Consider the following 17,634-nt stretch of genomic DNA (forward strand, 5'->3'; position numbering starts at 1 on the left):
AGTGTATGATTAAATCCAAGCTGATGCATCACCATTGCTGATATAATCAGTAAATTTAGCTCACTAATCTTGAGTTGATTTAAAGGAAATGTCGGGATACATGACAATAATGAAACACTTATTTTAGGTAATGCAATTTTTAAAGTACTAGTCTAAAAGGATACAGATTAGAGCTACAGGTACTAATTACCTGGCAACACGAGGAGATGGAGCTTGAGCTGTCCTGGAAGAACTCTGGAATAGAAGACAATTGCTCAGTTTGCTGTGAAAGTTCTTGGATCCACAACAATTTAGATTCTGGTTCTCACTTCTTTCTTCTATTCCTGAAAGTACTAACTGATATTGGGATACAGCTTCTCAAATGCCAACTGCATTCCAACTGCGTGCCCAAATGCCTATCCCCGCCATGTCCCAGCTTAGACAAAGGATCTCAGAGGCCCCTTACAACAAAGTTCAATCCTGGTGCCATTCCAGTGAAATGGACATTTTTAAAGAAGAGACAGCAAGTAATTTATGAATATTCATTCTTCACTTTCTCCTCCCCAACTTAACACATGAACTGGTACAGTGATTGAGGTAATCACCATCCTCATCTACATGGTCCAGCACCAATTAGGTCAAAGGAATCAGGTTAAAGACTTAAAAATTATAAATAAATTAACTGGTATAACTGGAAAACTGCACGAGAAAGAACTGTTCAGATGTGAAAATGACTGGTAAATGATGTTCTTCACACCCTATGCATACCTTGAAATGTTCACTTAAGGCCTTTGAGTATTTCAATGCAGTATCTTTCTTAAATCTGAACATTGCCATTGAGAGCAGAGACTGGCAGCGAATACTGTTAAATACAAATTTAAAAAGAGTAATTTTACTCCTATTGCTAAGTACATTGGGAAATGTTATTACATTATTGAGTGCAAGATATTACATACCATAATACTACAAATATTTTTTCTACACGAGTTGCTGATGAGTCATTGTAGTTTATTAGTTTCAGGATATACCTGTGAGCAAGTTATAAAATGAAGGTTATGTCAATCATTGTGGTTGAAATAATGCTACACGAAGATGAAAGTATGACAATAAAACTAGCACTGTGCATATTATATTAAGATATTAATGACTAAAAGAGATTAATTTGAAGATTAAATCCAGACCCGAGGGTACTTACTTGATCAGATCCACAGTTTCAGAAAACATGGTGTAAGCAGACTTTGGTGGCTGCGCCTCACTTTCCATTGCTATTCCACTCTGAACAAAGGACAGTGCAGCATCCAAGTAGTTGAAAGCTTTTCCAATTTTGTCCAACTAAATAGACAGGAAAAATAGTCTTGATATTAAAATCCTTTTGATGTATCCACTGTGAGATTTTTGTTATTCACATGGGCCAAAAATTCTCTCTTCTCTTAAAATCAAATCTTTATGCAAAAGTATTTTCTTTATTTTGCTTCAAAATTGCATTTGGATAAACACAAAAAACAAAGATGAAAGACTGCTGTGTGAACCTAGGATATGAAATACTTAATCATTAAAGATCAAATTGTAAACTGCGTTTTTTTTTTAAGTGGGCCTTTAAAGTAAGTTTAATAAAGACAATAAAGACAAATATGTTTACTTGGATGTGCAAACATAATTACTGCTCCTTGACAATAAGTTGTGAGGAGCCTATAGAGCCTAAAAAGGATTATAGATTAGACAAAATTTGACAAATGGATGAGAAGGTGGGAAAAATGAAATTGTCAGATTTGACAAGTACATAAAGTCTATTGTTTAAAGAGTGAGAAATCACAGAGCTCTGACATGTAATGGGATCCAAGCAACTAGTGCCAGATTTGCAAAATACTAGTAAGTCGGACAACAAGTAAATAGAAAAGTTAATAGAACATTATCATTTTGAGAGGTATTGATGACAAAAGTATGGAGGTTATACAGTGGCAAGCAAAAGTTTGGGCACCCCGGTCAAAATTTCTGTTACTGTGAATAGCTAAGTGAGTAAAAGATGAACTGATTTCCAAAAGGCATAAGGTTAAAGATGACACATTTCTTTAATATCTTAAGCAAGAAAACATTTTTATTTCCATCTTTTTCAGTTTCAAATAAAAAAGGAAAAAGGCCCGAAGCAGAAGTTTGGGCACCCTGCATGGCAGTACTTAGTAACACCCCCTTTGGCAAGTATCACAGCTTGTAAATGCTTTTTGTAGCCAGCTAAGAGTCTTTCAATGCTTGTCTGGGGGATTTTCGCCCATTCTTCCTTGCAAAAGGCTTCTCGTTCTGTGAGATTCTTGAGCCATCTTGCAGGCACGACTCTTTTGAGGTCTGTCCACAGATGCTTGATGATGTTTAGGTCAGGGGACTGTGAGGGCCATGGCAAAATCTTCAGCTTGTGCCTCTTGAGGTAGTCTATTGTGGATTTTGAGGTGTGTTTAGGTTCATTATCCTGTTGTAGCCATCCTCTTTTCATCTTCAGCTTTTTTTACAGACGGTGTGATGTTTGCTTCCAGAATTTGCTGGTATTTAATTGAATTAATTCTTCCCTCAACCAGTAAATGTTCCCCGTGCCACGGGCTGCAACACAAGCCCAAAGCATGATTGATCCACCCCCATGCTTAACAGTTGGAGAGGTGTTCTTTTCATGAAATTCTGCACACCTTTTTCTCCAAACACACCTTTGTTCATTGTGGCCAAAAAGTTCTATTTTAACTTCATCAGTCCACAGCACTTGTTTCCAAAATGCATCAGGCTTGTTTAGATGTTCCTTTGAACCTTTGAACTTTTTGGCCGCAATGAGCAAAGGTATGTTTGGATAAAAAAAGTAGTTAATTGAAACATGTCCAGAAGGGCATTCTTTAATGCAGGTGGAAATAGAATGGCAACAAAAATGAAAAAGTGTGCATCCATCCTTAATCTCCACTCCAAACATTACAAGTAATTTGTTTTATTCTCAGCCATGACTGAGCTTCACAACAATGATAATCTGCCCAACTTCCTGATGAGCTCCCAGTCCCATATTCTTTCCAAAACCAAGTACATTTCTAAGCTTAATACTGTCTGCCATTGGCCAACCTCACTCCATTTACTGTTGGAACTGTCTTCATTGCCAGTGCCATTTTCAAACTCAGCACTGTCAAAGACTGCCTGGCCAATTTCCCACCACATATGAATTTCAGATCATCAAAAGTTATTCCTGTTCAGTAGTCCAAGTTTCCTCAATTCCTCAAAATGCTGAATTTCTACTGTTACTTAAAATCTTAGCTATCTTCAAAAGCATAGTAAGATTATCAATGATGAACTGATCATAGAAACATAGGAACAGCTAGGTCACATACATCAGCTCTGAGCTGGTGCTTTTCTTGTGAGCTGCCCAAGTTTACTCACATTCTTTTCCCATCCACCCAGACATTTCTTTAAAAACAACTATTTAATTGCCTTTTCAGCAAAATTATGGGCTCTGTGACATAGACTGTGGTTTAATTTCCATCTAACGAACACTGATAAGACAATTCCCTCATTATTCCTTTAATTACTTTTGCAATTATCTCACTGACCAGTGGAATTATCTTCTGACTAAAACCTCTTTCTTGCTTGTGATATTTTAAAAAAATCAGCAGCTTTTCAAGTCTTCCCTTTGCAATTCACTTCTAATCCAAATAACATTCCTGTCAAACACGCATGTGCTGGAGGAACTCAGCAAGTTAGGTGGTATCAATGGAAGGGAATTGATATTTTGGGACTAGAAGGAAAGGGGCTGAAGATGCCAGTGAACCCACTTTACGGCTCTTCCGACATACATGTTTGAAGCTGTTCAATGAAAGTTGTGCAAGGCATTTTGTAAGTGCATAATTTTGCATGTTCTTACATGGCAGACTCCGGATACAATAGGGTCTTTTAAGAGACTCTTAGATAGGTGCAGGGAGCTTGGAAAAATAGAGGGCTATGTGGTAGGGAAATTCTGGGCAGTTTCTAGAGTGGGTTACATGGTTGGTACAACATTGTGGGGCGAAGGACCTGTCACATGCTATAGATGTCCATGTTCTATGTTCTACTGAGTTTGACAAGTTTGCTAATTATTCAGGTAAGAATCAAAGAAAGCTCAAGTGTAGTTTGTTTACCCCCAAAAAAATGTCACTACCAGTAACTTACCATAACATCAGCTTTGTGCTTTATTTTTTTGGCTTCCTGCAAGTGATGCTCTACTGAATATTGCCTTAATAAAGAAAAGTATTGGAGGTCAGAATGTGTGTAGGCATGTTTGATTATAGACAATAGCATGTTTTGGTGCTATGGAAACCAACACATTTAAATTAAATTACTTGTCATCAAACTTGAGTAGAGGCCTTGTTGGTTTGGAGTTTCCATTAGGGAGGAGTTGTTCTGGAGTGACATTACTGGCAGAACCCTGGTAAGACACCTGTAAATAAGAAAGTTTTACAGATGTTCATTCTGAAGTTTTCAAGTACTGCAGAAGCACAAAGAAACATTAATTGTGCTTAAAGCCAACTGAATGGAAAGTAAACCATACGATATCGTACAAATCCCACAGAAGGACAAAGGCTACCATGTTCCATGTCTGTGCAGAATTACAAGGTCTCAGGTGGGGCAATGTTACCAGCTTTATAAATGGCATCAATATATTTGTCAAGAAAAAAAACTTTCCAAAGCTGTTAATATTAACCACTGTTGAGAAATATAAATATACATCATGGTCAAGGGCAGTTATTATACTGCCAGCAGCAATAAACTACAGATGCTGGGAATCCCAAACATAAACAGAATTTTGGAAGTACATAGGAGAACTCATTAATCAGAACTGAAAAAGTTAGAAAACATGAAGTTGTGAGGAAAGGAGTTGGGGGGGGGAGGGAGAGGAGTAGAGAAAAACACTTTTCTCCAACCGCCAACAACTTCGTGTTAACTAATTAAAGTTCAAAGTAAATTTTATTATCAGAGTGTGTGTATATATAGATATTGAAGGGATTAAAGGCAGATAAATCCCCAGGGCCAGATGGTCTGCATTCCAGAGTGCTTAAGGAAGTAGCCCAAGAAATAGTGGATGCATTAGTGATAATTTTTCAAAACTCTTTAGATTCTGGATTAGTTCCTGAGGATTGGAGGGTGGCTAATGTACCCCAGATTTTTAAAAGAGGAGGGAGAGAGAAACCGGGGAATTGTAGATTGGTAAGCCTGTCATCGGTGGTGGGGAAAATGCTACAGTCAGTTATCAAAGATGTGATAACAGCACATTTGGAAAGCGGTGAAATCATCGGACAAAGTCAGCATGGGTTTGTGAAAGGAAAATCATGTCTGACGAATCTCAGAACTTTTTGAGGATGTAACTAGTAGAGTGGATAGGGGAGAACCAGTGGATGTGGTATATTTGGACTTTCAAAAGGCTTTTGACAAGGTCCCACACAGGAGATTAGTGTGCAAACTTAAAGCACACAGTATTGGGGGTATGGTATTGATGTGGATAGAGAATTGGTTGGCAGACAGGAAGCAAAGAGTGGGAATAAACGGGACCTTTTCAAAATGGCAGGCAGTGACTAGTGGGGTACCACAAGGCTCAGTGCTGGGACCCCAGTTGTTTACAATGTACATTAATAACTTAGACGAGAGAATTAAATGCAGCATCTCCAAGTTTGCGGATGACACGAAGCTGGGCGGCAGTGTCAGCTGTGAGGAGGATGCTAAGAGGATGCAGGGTGACTTGGATAGGTTAGGTGAGTGGGCAAATTCATGGCAGATGCAATTTAATGTGGATAAATGTGAGGTTATCCACTTTGGTGGCAAAAACAGGAAAACAGATTATTATTTGAATGGTGGTCGATTAGGAAAAGGGGAGGTGCAACAAGACCTGGGTGTCATTATACACCAGTCATTGAAAGTGGGCATGCAGGTACAGCAGGCGGTGAAAAAGGCGAATGGTATGCTGGCATTCATAGCAAGAGGATTTGAGTACAGGAGCAGGGAGGTACTACTGCAGTTGGACAAGGCCTTAGTGAGACCACACCCGGAGTATTGTGTGCAGTTTTGGTCCCCTAATCTGAGGAAAGACATTCTTGCCATAGATGGAGTACAAAGAAGGTTCACCAGATTGATTCCTGGGATGGCAGGACTTTCATATGATGAAAGACTGGATCGACTAGGCTTATACTCATTGGAATTTAGAAGACTGAGGAGGGATCTTATTGAAACATATAAAATCCTAAAGGGATTGGACAGGCTAGATGCAGGAAGATTGTTCCTGATGATGGGGAAGTCCAGAACGAGGGGTCACAGTTTGAAGATAAAGGGGAAGCCTTTTAGGACAGAGATTAGGAAAAACTTCTTCACACAGAGAGTGGTGAATCTGTGGAATTCTCTGCCACAGGAAACAGTTGAGGCCAGTTCATTGGCCATATTTAAGAGGGAGTTAGATATGGCCCTTGTGGCTAAAGGGATCAGGGGGTATGGAGAGAAGGCAGGTGCAGGGTTTTGTGTTGGATGATCAGCCATGATCATAATAAATGGCGTGCAGGCTCGAAGGGCCGAATGGCCTACTCCCGCAGCTATCTTCTATGTTTCTATATCACATGGCAAAAAGTGTGTTTGGTAGAGATGGAAGAGTAGATCAGGGAGTTCAGACAGAATGGTCCCTTGGAATGCTGAAAGTGGAGGGAAAGATGTGCCTGGATATGTAATGTCATTGAAGGTGGTAGAAATTCTGTTGACTGATAAGTCAAAAGATAGAAGATATTTGGGAAATAGAAGATGAGCTGCTTGGAAACAGTGAACTGTCCAAGTGGTGGTGGTCATTAAAAGTTTCACTGATATAAGTGGATAAGACCTGGATGAAGGGAGAATGAACAATCAGGGTAGGAAGAAATAATTTCCTCAGGCAAGAACAGGCTGAAACAATAAGGCCTGCTTGTGGATGTTGGAGAAGAAGTAGAAGCAGGTTGAGTGGGTTTGGGACTCCACAAGGTGGGAAGTTGTTCAGATCAAACCAACAAATTAAAAACATAATCTGACATCTATCCTCCTTTAAGATTCATCAAGACATTTGGAAGTCTGCATTTGAACTATATACTGTATATGGAAAAAATACCAGAACTAACCGTTTCTTTACTAGACAACAAATGAAGCAGAATTGATTTTTTACCTTGCTTTTCAGATGTCCTGACTGTTTATCCTCCATTCTTTTGTGCTTAGAAGGTAGCAATCCTGATGCAGAGTTATTCATGCTGCTCTTAACCTTATCACTAGCACTCACTGTGGACACTTGGCATGAAGAACTACTTGCACTGTCAGTCCGATTGTGGGCAACCTTTGCTGGTTTTGGTACAGGAGATGGAAGTGGCAGTACAAATGGTTTTCCCTTCTCAGGGATAGATGTAGAAGCTCTAAAAGGAAGGAGTGAAAAGACATCATTGCCTCAGGAACAATTACATCTAGATACTACTTGTATAAGCAAATAGATTCTTGCCACAAATTACTGACAAACGTTTAGAATATACTTTTAATGTGAAATGTAAACACTTCAGTCATTGTGTCTAGGTACTTTTCAATGAAAACAAAATGGAAAGCCTATATTAAAGCACTTTCTGCCTATATCTCTAGAATGCTGCTTTTCCTATTACAGATTACGGGACATACTTGAAATGGAAGGATAAGAGGGAAGGAAAAGGAGCAAGGAAGAAAGGAAGAGGAGGGTAACAGAAGGAACAGTGGTGGGCTTGGAAAGGAGAGGCAGCGGAAGTGGTATTGTTGAAGTAACTGTCGTCACTGATAATAAAATAAATAAAATAACTGGACCCAGAACACACACACACACAATTTCCCCCTGGGATCAATAAAGTATGACTATGACTATGACTAAACACACAAACCTTATGACTCAAGCATTCTTTTTATTTTACTTGCGCTCAAGGAGAACCATGTGGGGCCCCGTCACCCCCACTGTTCTGAAGTCTGGACAGAAAACGGCTATTTTTATACAGAATTGGCTTATCAATTACGGATATTGATCATTGTGAACTGTACCCTGTACATGTTCGAAATCCTTACTCGCAAGATCAATTGCCATTCACAATAGAGGTGTTAAAGGCAACGAAATCTTTATGACAGCTGATGACACTTTGCAGTTAGTAAAACTTCCAAGTTTGTTGTTGGGTATGCTTCACATCCTCAGAGTCAAAGGAGAGTACAGTACAGAAACAGGCCTTTCAACCCATCTAGTCCACGCTTACCTATTTAAACTGTATAGTTCCATCGACCTGCACCCAGACCATAGCCCTCCATACCACTGCAATCCATGTACCTATCCAAACTTCTCTTAAATGTTGAAATTGAACTCACATACACTACTTGCACTGGCAACTCAGTCCACACTCTCACAAAGCTCTGAGTAAAGTAGTTTTCATTTGCGCTCCCCATAAACTTTTCACCTTTCATCTTTAACCCATGACCTCTGGTTGTAGTCCCACCAAAACCTCAGTGGAAAATGTCTGCTTGCATTTACTGTTGTCTATATCCCTCAATTTTGAATACCTCTATCAAATCTCCCCTCAGTCTTCTATGCTCCAAGAAATAAAGTCCTAACTTCAATCCTTCCTTATAACTCAGGTCTTCCAATCCTGGCAAAATCCTTGTAAATTTTTTCTGTACTCTTTTGACCTTTACGTCTTTCCTTTCGGTAGTTGACCAAAACTCCACACAATACTCCAAATTAAGCCTTACCAATGTTTTATACAACTTCAACATAACATTCCATTTCCTGTACTCAGTACTTTGATCTATGAAGGCCAATGTGCCAAAAGCTTTCTTTATGACCCTATTGACTGTGCTGCCACTTTCAATTAAACATGGACCTGAATTGCCAGATCCCTTTGTTCTACAGCACTCCTCATTGCCCTACCCCATAAGGGGTCTGTGTTGGGATTGATTCTTTTTACATTATATGTCAATGATTTGGATGATGGAATTGATAGGTTTGTTGTTGCAAAGTTTGCAGAAAATGTGAAGATAGGCAGAGGAGCAAATAGTTTTGAGTAAGTAGAGAGGCTACAGAAGGACCTAGACAGATTAGGAGAATGGGCAAATAAATGACAGATGGAATACAGTGTCAGGAAGTATATGGTCATGCACTTTGGTAGAGGAAAATAAAAGATTGAATATTTTCTAAGTGGAGAGAAAATACAAAAAACTGAGGTGGGAAGGGACTTAGGGGTCCTTGTGCAGGATTCCCTAAAAGTTAATTTGCAGGTCGAGTCTGTGGTAAGGATGGCAAATGTGATGTCAGCCTTCATTTCAAAAGAACTAGAATATAAAAACAAGGATGTAATGTTGAGATGTTATAAAGCATTGGTCACTTGGAGTACTGTGAGCAGTTTTGGGTTCATCATCGAAGAAAGGATGTGCTGATAATTGGAGAGGGTTCAAAGGAGGTTCACGAAAATTATTCCAGGATTGAATGGCTTGTCATATGGAGACTGTTTGATGGTTCCAAGTCTGTATTCACTAGAATTCAGAAGAATGAGGGATGATCTCATTGAAGGCTATCAAATGGTGAAAGGCTTTGATAGAATGGATGCAGAGAGGATGTTTCCTATGATGGAAGAGTCGAAGACCAATGGACACAGTCTCAGAATAGCGGGGCATCCTTTTAGAATGAATGAATGAAATTTATTTCGGTCAGTACAAACATAACAAATAGCATCATTTTCAATGATGATTTCATAAAACAAAAATACAACAAAAGAATGGAGATGAGGAAGAATTTCTTCAGCCAGAGATTGGTGAATCTGTGGAATTCTTTGCCACAAGCAGCTGTGGAAGCCAAATCATTAGTATATTTCAAGCAGAGGTTGATACATTCTTGATTGGTCAAGGCTTGAAGGGATACTGGGAGAAGGCAGGAGATTGGGGCTGAGAGGGAAATTGGATCAGTCACGATGAAATAGCAGAGCAGACTTTATGGGCCAAATAACCCAATTTTGCTCCTATACCTAATGGTCTTACGGTCTATCAGTCTCTGTCTATCCAATACTCGTATATCTGGTCCCTTAGAATAACTTCAAATGCCTTTCCCACTATTGGTGCCAAGCTCACTGGCCTATAACTTCTCAGAGCCTATCTTAAACAGAAAAACAACATTAATTATCCTCCAGTCCTCTGATACCTCAACTTTCACTAAGGATGATGTAAATATCTCTATTAGAGCCCCTGTAATTTCTGCACTTGCCTCCCACAGGGTTCGAGGGAACACCTTGTCAGGCCCTGGGAATTTATCCACCCTAAATCAGAATCAGATTTATCATCACCGGCACGTGTCCTGAAATTTATTAACTTAGCAGCAGCAGTTCAATGCAATACATAACACAGAAGAGAAGGAAAAAAATAATAATAAGTAAATCAATTACAATATACTTATATTGAATACATTAAAAATCGTGCAAAAAAAACAGTATATTAAAAAAGTGAGGTAGTGCTCATGGGTTCAATGTCCATTTAGCAATCCGGTGGCAGCAGGGAAGAAGCTGTTCCTGAATCACTGAGTGTGTGCCTTCAGGCTTCTGTACCTTCAACCTGATGGTAACAGTGAGAAAAGGGCATGCCCTAGGTGCTGGACGTCCTCAATAATGGACGCTGCCTTTCTGAGACACCGCTCCTTGATGTCCTGGCTACTTTTGTAGGCTATTATTCAAGATGGAGCCGACTAAATTTACAACCCTCTGTAGCTTCTTCCAGTCCTATGCATAGCCCGCTCCCCCCTCTGCACTGGACAGTGATGCAGCCTGTCAGAATGCTCTCCACGGTACATCTATGGAAGTTCTTGAGTGCATCTGCTGACATGCCAAATCTCTTCAAATTTCTAATGAAGTATAGCCTTCGTTATAGCTGCATTGATATGTTGGGACCACGTTAGATCCTCAGAGATCTTGACACCCAGGAACTTGAAACTACTCACTTTCTCCACTTCTGATCTATGAGGATTGGTATGTGTTCCTTCATCTTACCCTTTCTGAAGTCCACAATCAGCTCTTTCGTCTTACGGACATTGAGTGCAAGGTTGTTGCTGCGACACCACTCCACTAGTTGTCCTATCTCGCTCCTGTACGACCTCTCATCTCCATCTGAGATTCTACCAACAATGTTTGTACCACCAGCAAATTTATAGATGGTATTTGGACTATGCTGAGCCATACAGTCATGGATATAGAGAGAGTAGAGCAGTGGGCTAAGCACACGTCCCTGAGGTTCACCTATGTTGATCGTCAGCGAGGAGGATATGTTATCACCAATCTGCACGAATTGCGGTCTTCCGGTTAGGAAGTTGAGGATCCAATTGCAGAGGGAGGTACAGTGGCCAGGGTTCTGTAACTTCTCAATCAGGATTATGGAAATGATGGTGTTGAATGCTGAGCTACAGTTGATGAACAGCATCCTGACATAGGTGTTTGTATTGCCTCAAGACAGTAAATACCTCCTCCTCCTCTACAATCTGTTTAGGGTTCATGACTTCACTGCTGTTCTTCCCTTACTCCTATGGATTCTATGTCTATCTCCTAAGTAAATACAGAAGCAAAAAATCCATTTAAGATTTCCCGCATCTTTTTGGCTCCATGCATAGATTACTATTCTGATCTTCCCTTAGCAATTTTGTCCCTTGCAATCCTTTTGCTCTGAACCTAGGTAGAATCCCTTCAGGTTCTGCTTCACCTTGTCTGATAGAGCAACCTTGTGCCTCCTTTTAGCCCCGATTTCTTTCTTAAATATTCTCTTGCAGTTATTTTACTCAAATACCTCATTTGCTCCTAGCTGTCTATACCTGCTATGTGCCCTTTTTTTTTAAACCAGGACCTCAATATCTCTTGAAAACTAAGATTACCTAAACCTGTTATATTTACCTTTTATTCTGACAGGCACATACAAGATCTGTACTTGTAAAAATTCAGTTTTGAATGTCTCCCACTTCCCAAGTACACCTTTACCAGAAAATACCATCCCAATCCACACTTGCCAGATTTGTTATGATACTATCAAAATTTGCCTTTCTCCAATTTAGAATCTCAACCCACAGACAATCTTTTTCAATATTTACTTTGCATCTAATGATCATAATACCATTAGTTTCAAAGTTCCCCCTACGCAAACTTCTGTCACCTGCCCGGTCTCATTTCCTAATAGGAGATCCAGTATCACACACTCACTTGGGACTTCTATGTACCGATGAAGGAAACTTTCCTGAGAACATTTGACAAACTATCCCATCTGTAGTGGAGCATGTATCAAGCTTCAAATTCCTTGGTGTCCACATTTCCAAGGATCTCACTTGGTCCCTGAACTCCTCCATACTGATCTAAAAGGCGCAACAGCGCCTTTATTTCCTGCGGAGCATGAAGAAAGCTCACCTCTGCCCCAGGATACTGACGGACTTTTACTGCTGTACCATGGAAAGCATACTCACCAACTGCATCTCAGTGTGGTATGGCAATTGTCCTGTATTGAACCGCAAAGCACTCCAGCGTGTGGTGAAAACTGCCCAGTGAATTATCGGCACCCAATTGCCCACCATTGAGAACATCTACCATAAACACTGCCTGGGCAGGGTGAAAAGCATTATCAAGGATGCATCTCACCCTAACCATGGACTTTTTACTCTCCTTCCATCCGGTAGGCGCTACAGGAGCCTCTGCTCCCGCACCAGCAGGCACAGGAAGAGCTTCTTCCCTGAGGCAACAACACTGCTGAACGTCTCATCACAGTGCTAAACAGAATTGCACCCATATTGTACTGTCTCAGTACTTTTATATTTGGGTGCTGTAGCACTTTTTTTATTCGCAGTTATTTTGTAAATAACGCTATTGTTTGCATTTCTGGTCAGATGCTAAATGCATTTCATTGGCTTTGTATCTGTACTCGGCACAATGACAATAAAGTTGAATCTAATCTAATCTAGTTCTTTTACAGAATGGGAGTCCCAGTCAATGTTAAAATCACCTTCTGTAACAACCTTATGTTTCTTGCAACAGTCTGGGGTGTTAAAGCTTATCAAATTTTCAAGCAGACAGCTGATGGTAGTTTAAAGTTAGTAAAAAAAATAGGGCCTTAGTTGTTGGGTATATTTCACATCCTTCTGTTATTTCATCTTTCTCTGGCATTCCCTATTATGTAAAGGGTCACAATGTTTTAAGAAGACCTTTGTGGAAAAGTTTCACTACAGGCTCACTCATTTGGTTTGAGTGCCCACTGCTGGAGTCACTCCAGCCCATCATGTCTGTAAGTGAGCAGAGTTGTTTTGGGTGGTCTCACTTGACTAAAACTGCCCCAGGCTATTTTTGCCTTACTGCAACTTCTACAGTGTGTGATGATAACCATTCAGAAACACAAGATGTGGAGCTAAGAAAAAAGAATAAAAAGTCATTAGTGGGAATATAATACAGATTTCCCCAAGAGTAATTATACAGGATATAAATCAAGGAATAATATCCTTATAGATAGAGCATGCAAAGAAGGTCGTTTGAGGATGAGACAATTGGGTTTCAAACTAGTGTTCAAACTTAAATAAAGAGAATCAAAATGGCATGAGGATAGAGTGACGGAAAAAAATTAAAAGGTAAAGCAGCAGATCAGCAGTTGCAGACAATTAAAAGAGACGTTTCAAAAATTACATCAAAGGTATTTCCAGGGAAAAAACAGGACCCCATGGGAAGATTTCCCCTGTTCCTAATGCATGATCCGTGACTAAGGAAATTTAGTTGAAAGAAAGTGAGAGTATTACCACTAGGCCAGAAAATTAGGGGAAAAAAATGTGAAACTGAAGATTAAAAAACAAATAAAAGAACCCTCTATACTGGGAAAAAATGTGAAACTTACTGCTACACCACTGGCATTTAGGGCAGCACTGAAGGTCCTCCATCTCTGTCTGTATAGAAGGATTGTTCTTTGCTATTTTTGTAGGACCGGTGGCCTCTACCCTTTAACCTGTTTGGCATGGATGACCCTATCAAGAGTCAAAGCACAAGGCCCTGATTCCAGCCTACAAACTGTAGCTCTCCTGGTTGTTGAGGCATGCAAGCCTCCAAACCCTATGACAAGGTTGTGGTCCTCTTGGAGGAGAATGTGAAAGCAAATTAGTAAATAATAAAAAACAGATTTACTGCAGGTACATAAAATGGAAGGAAATAGCTAAAGTAAACATGGGTCTAAAATGAGATTAGGAAATTCGTTCTTAATTTTTTAAATAGTTCCAGAGGTAGGACTATCTGCAAGTATAATACCCTCAGAGAAGAAAGGGAAGGGAGGCAGAAAATGAGAAACTAAAGGTCAGTTTGTCAAACATCTGTCACTAGGAAAATGCTGGAATTGACTATTAAGGAGGTTGTAGTAAGACATTAAGAAAATCATAGGAGTCAATATGGTTTAATGAAGTTATTTGACGAATTTGCTGGAGTTCATTAGGATGTCACAAATAAAGAGGAATGAGTAGATGCAGTATATTTCGTTTTCCAGAAACAACTGATACAGTGTCTCAAATAATTTCTGCTTAAGAACACACAAATTACTATCTTGATATTAAAAAATTAATCAGAATCAGATGTAAAATCCCCGGCACAGTTTGTGAAATTTGTTGTTTTGTGGAAGCAGTACATTGCAGGATTGGCAAACCAAGAGAAAGCAGGTTTGAAATAAACAGTGTATAAATTAACCATCAAAAACTAATAAAACTTAATCAGGGATCAGTGCTGGAGTTTTAATGACATTAATGAGTTGGCCACAGCACACTCGGTTACTTCATCTATCTTTGCTGATGAGACCAAAATAAGTGGCTGAGCAAGTTGCGAGAGGGATACAGACTCAAAGACATATAGATAGGCCTGGACATGATGTTTACAATGGGGGAAAATAGGAGGTTATCCATTTTGGAAGAAAGAATTTTTAAAAATTACGTAAACGGAACAAGATTACAAAATATTGTTGAATAGCGGGACTTCAGCAGTGTGAAACAGAACAGGCATGCAGAGCAGGAAATGAGGAAGGCTAGTAGGATGTTGGCCTTTATTTAAAGGATATAGAGTATGTAAGTACAGAACCTTTAATAGAAATTGCAGGGTGCTGGTGAGTTACAAGGAGTACTCATCAAGTTCTTGTCTCTATAGTTAAGGAAGGATGGGATCATACCTGGCAATGCAGAGAAGGTTCACCGAGTTGATTTCTGAGATAGAGGTTTTAATGCATAAAGGAAGTTTGAGCAGATTGGGCCTACAATCATTTGGATTTGAGAAGGCCAAGAGATAATCTTATTGAGGGGGATTGATTGGGTGGAGACTGGGAAGATGTCTTTTGCTAGTGTTTATTTAGAGCCATGGGCATAGCTTTAGAATAATTTGGTCAGAGCTGAGGAGGAACTTCTTTGCTCAGACAGTGCACACACTTTGGAATTCTCCATTACCAGAGAACTGTGAAGGTGAAGTCAAGCATCATGGAAAAGAGGGGGAAGGCAGCATGGACATGATCTTACTGAATGACAGTAAAGGTTCGAGGGGTTGATTGTGCAGTTCCTTATTTCTTATGAGAAGGCAGAGATTGAGCAGAATGAGGTGGGCACAGGCAGGGGGAAAAGGTAGCTTGTGGGCGAAAGCAGAAGAGATACAGAGGCAAAGATAGTTCAAGACACAGCCTTCCATTAGATTTGCATATACAAAACCAAAGAAATGTTATGCCTTACTGATTTGCCTGAATTTAATTCTGACTGTGGTTTTAAGATACTTAAACAGAATACTCTCACACATTCAAGTATAAGTTATTGATTGATTTCTTGGCATAGAATAAGAGAGACTTGCATATCAGGCTTCTACTTGCAAGCAAAACTGCCACAGATGTGTTTGATGTTGTAGTCTGTGTAGACTGGCAAACATGCATTAATAAAACTTTCTGAAGATATTGCCAGTATCAAAATTTAACTGAATCACACTAGGTAAAAGAAATGTAAGGTTTGTTCTGGTCTTAAATACTGGTTTTATTTCTTTCTGTGACCACCACAGAATGACTCTGTACTTCAGCCAGTTTGCAGGCTAAATATATTCAAAGCATGGTATAGGAAGCTGCAATTTTCACTGTGGCCACTGAATCAGCAAGGCCAAGTTCAACAGGTGTCTGCTAAGAACTGCTCAACTGTATCACATTAAATCCCTCTGGCTAATTTTAGAAATTGTGATACCCGATACACACCGCTTATGAATAGATTCTTTATGGCTTGAAGAAGACAACTTATTTTCTTTATCCAACTTTTGCTTTTTGCTCTCACTGCCTTCCATGTCAATCTGTAACAAAAAATTTTAGAAATGAAATACAAATGTATATTGACATTTATAATAAAACTACTGTAGAATTCTGCCCTGAGCATTTATACAATTACTAAAAAAACCTGAAATATCTTCTACACGGGAGCAGGCTTGTAGTTTGACTGGATCAGCATTTGACAACACATTAGCGAACTGCAAACTTAGAATTGACCAGCGTGGGCAAGTTTGATAATTGAAATACTTGGTGCAGGGCCACATGATCAAAATGGAAAATTACACCATCATGTTTCTTCTCCCTTTCTCCTTCTCACACTGTCAATGCCAATCAGAGCAACATAAATATCTCAAGGGAAATGCAGGATCACCACTACGACACAGAAGCTCACTGCAAGAAAGGAATTAAAATCTACATACAGCTAGCAGACTAACCACTACTATATTAATTTTACACCATTTTGTTCAATCTAGCCAATAGTTATTTCTTTAAGAATTTCTGCATGTATGTATATGTCTAATTAATTAAAGAAATTTGAAAAAGAAATCTCCAAACATATCACAAGGCTGAAATAATTGCCTTCAACAAACACATTCATCTCTCTATGTGTGAGGAAGCCGTTTGCCAATGGAAAATTTCCTGATACCCATTGACTTTATTCCGGATTTTATATTCAAGAGTACTATCTAAAAACAGAAAATGATGATTGACAACAGAGAAAAACAAAACTTGGGTGACGTGGTATCGTAGTAATGTTATTAGAGTGCCAGCGACCTAGGGTGAATTCCACTGCTGTCTGTAAGAAGTTTGTACTTTCTCCCTCTGCCTGCGTGGGTTTCCTCTGGGTGCTCTGGTTTCCTCCCCCATTCCAAAGATGTACAGGATAGTAGGTTAGTTGGTCACATGGGTGTATTTGGACAGAACAGGCTTGTGGACTAGAAAGGTCTGTTACCATGCTGTATCTCTAAATAAAAATAAGATTAAAGTTCCAGGTCCGTAATCCTACATGAGAACCTGATAAATATGAATACTGTTTCACTTTACACAAAATGCTGCTTGACCTGTTGAATACCTTGTGAATTTCTGTTTCTTTTTCAGATATTTTTCTTTTCAATTGGTGACCTTGTCCATAAATGTGGACAAATAGAGTGTTAATTTATGGGATTTGGTTTGTCCTGATTTTTGTGAACATGTACTGCAGCTGTTCAAGGAAGGAATGGTAAAATACTGAGCATTTTCAATGTAAACCTCTAATGCCCAATGACAGTTTCATAAGTCAAGGTGCACATTGTATTTGGATCTTCATTGAAGATGATGTTAAGCTCATTTGCGGGTGGTACACACATAAAGTAC

General features: G+C 39.4%; 1 protein-coding gene across 2 annotated transcripts in view; it reads right to left on the reverse strand.

Annotated features, from left to right (window-relative positions):
* Positions 1 to 17,634, reverse strand: part of LOC134344162 (AF4/FMR2 family member 1-like) — a 160,460-nt gene that overhangs the window by 12,460 nt on the left and 130,366 nt on the right. For both annotated transcript variants that reach the window (XM_063043501.1, XM_063043500.1), the window contains exons 12-19: positions 16,213 to 16,304; positions 7,142 to 7,382; positions 4,314 to 4,411; positions 4,144 to 4,207; positions 1,175 to 1,311; positions 936 to 1,007; positions 748 to 841; positions 191 to 234 (exon numbers count right to left, since the gene is read on the reverse strand). In XM_063043501.1, the coding sequence (XP_062899571.1) occupies positions 191 to 234; positions 748 to 841; positions 936 to 1,007; positions 1,175 to 1,311; positions 4,144 to 4,207; positions 4,314 to 4,411; positions 7,142 to 7,382; positions 16,213 to 16,304 (842 nt within the window). The remainder of the gene's footprint in view (positions 1 to 190; positions 235 to 747; positions 842 to 935; positions 1,008 to 1,174; positions 1,312 to 4,143; positions 4,208 to 4,313; positions 4,412 to 7,141; positions 7,383 to 16,212; positions 16,305 to 17,634) is intronic.

This window comes from Mobula hypostoma, chromosome 3, assembly GCF_963921235.1.
Source record: "Mobula hypostoma chromosome 3, sMobHyp1.1, whole genome shotgun sequence".
Taxonomy (NCBI): domain Eukaryota; kingdom Metazoa; phylum Chordata; class Chondrichthyes; order Myliobatiformes; family Myliobatidae; genus Mobula; species Mobula hypostoma.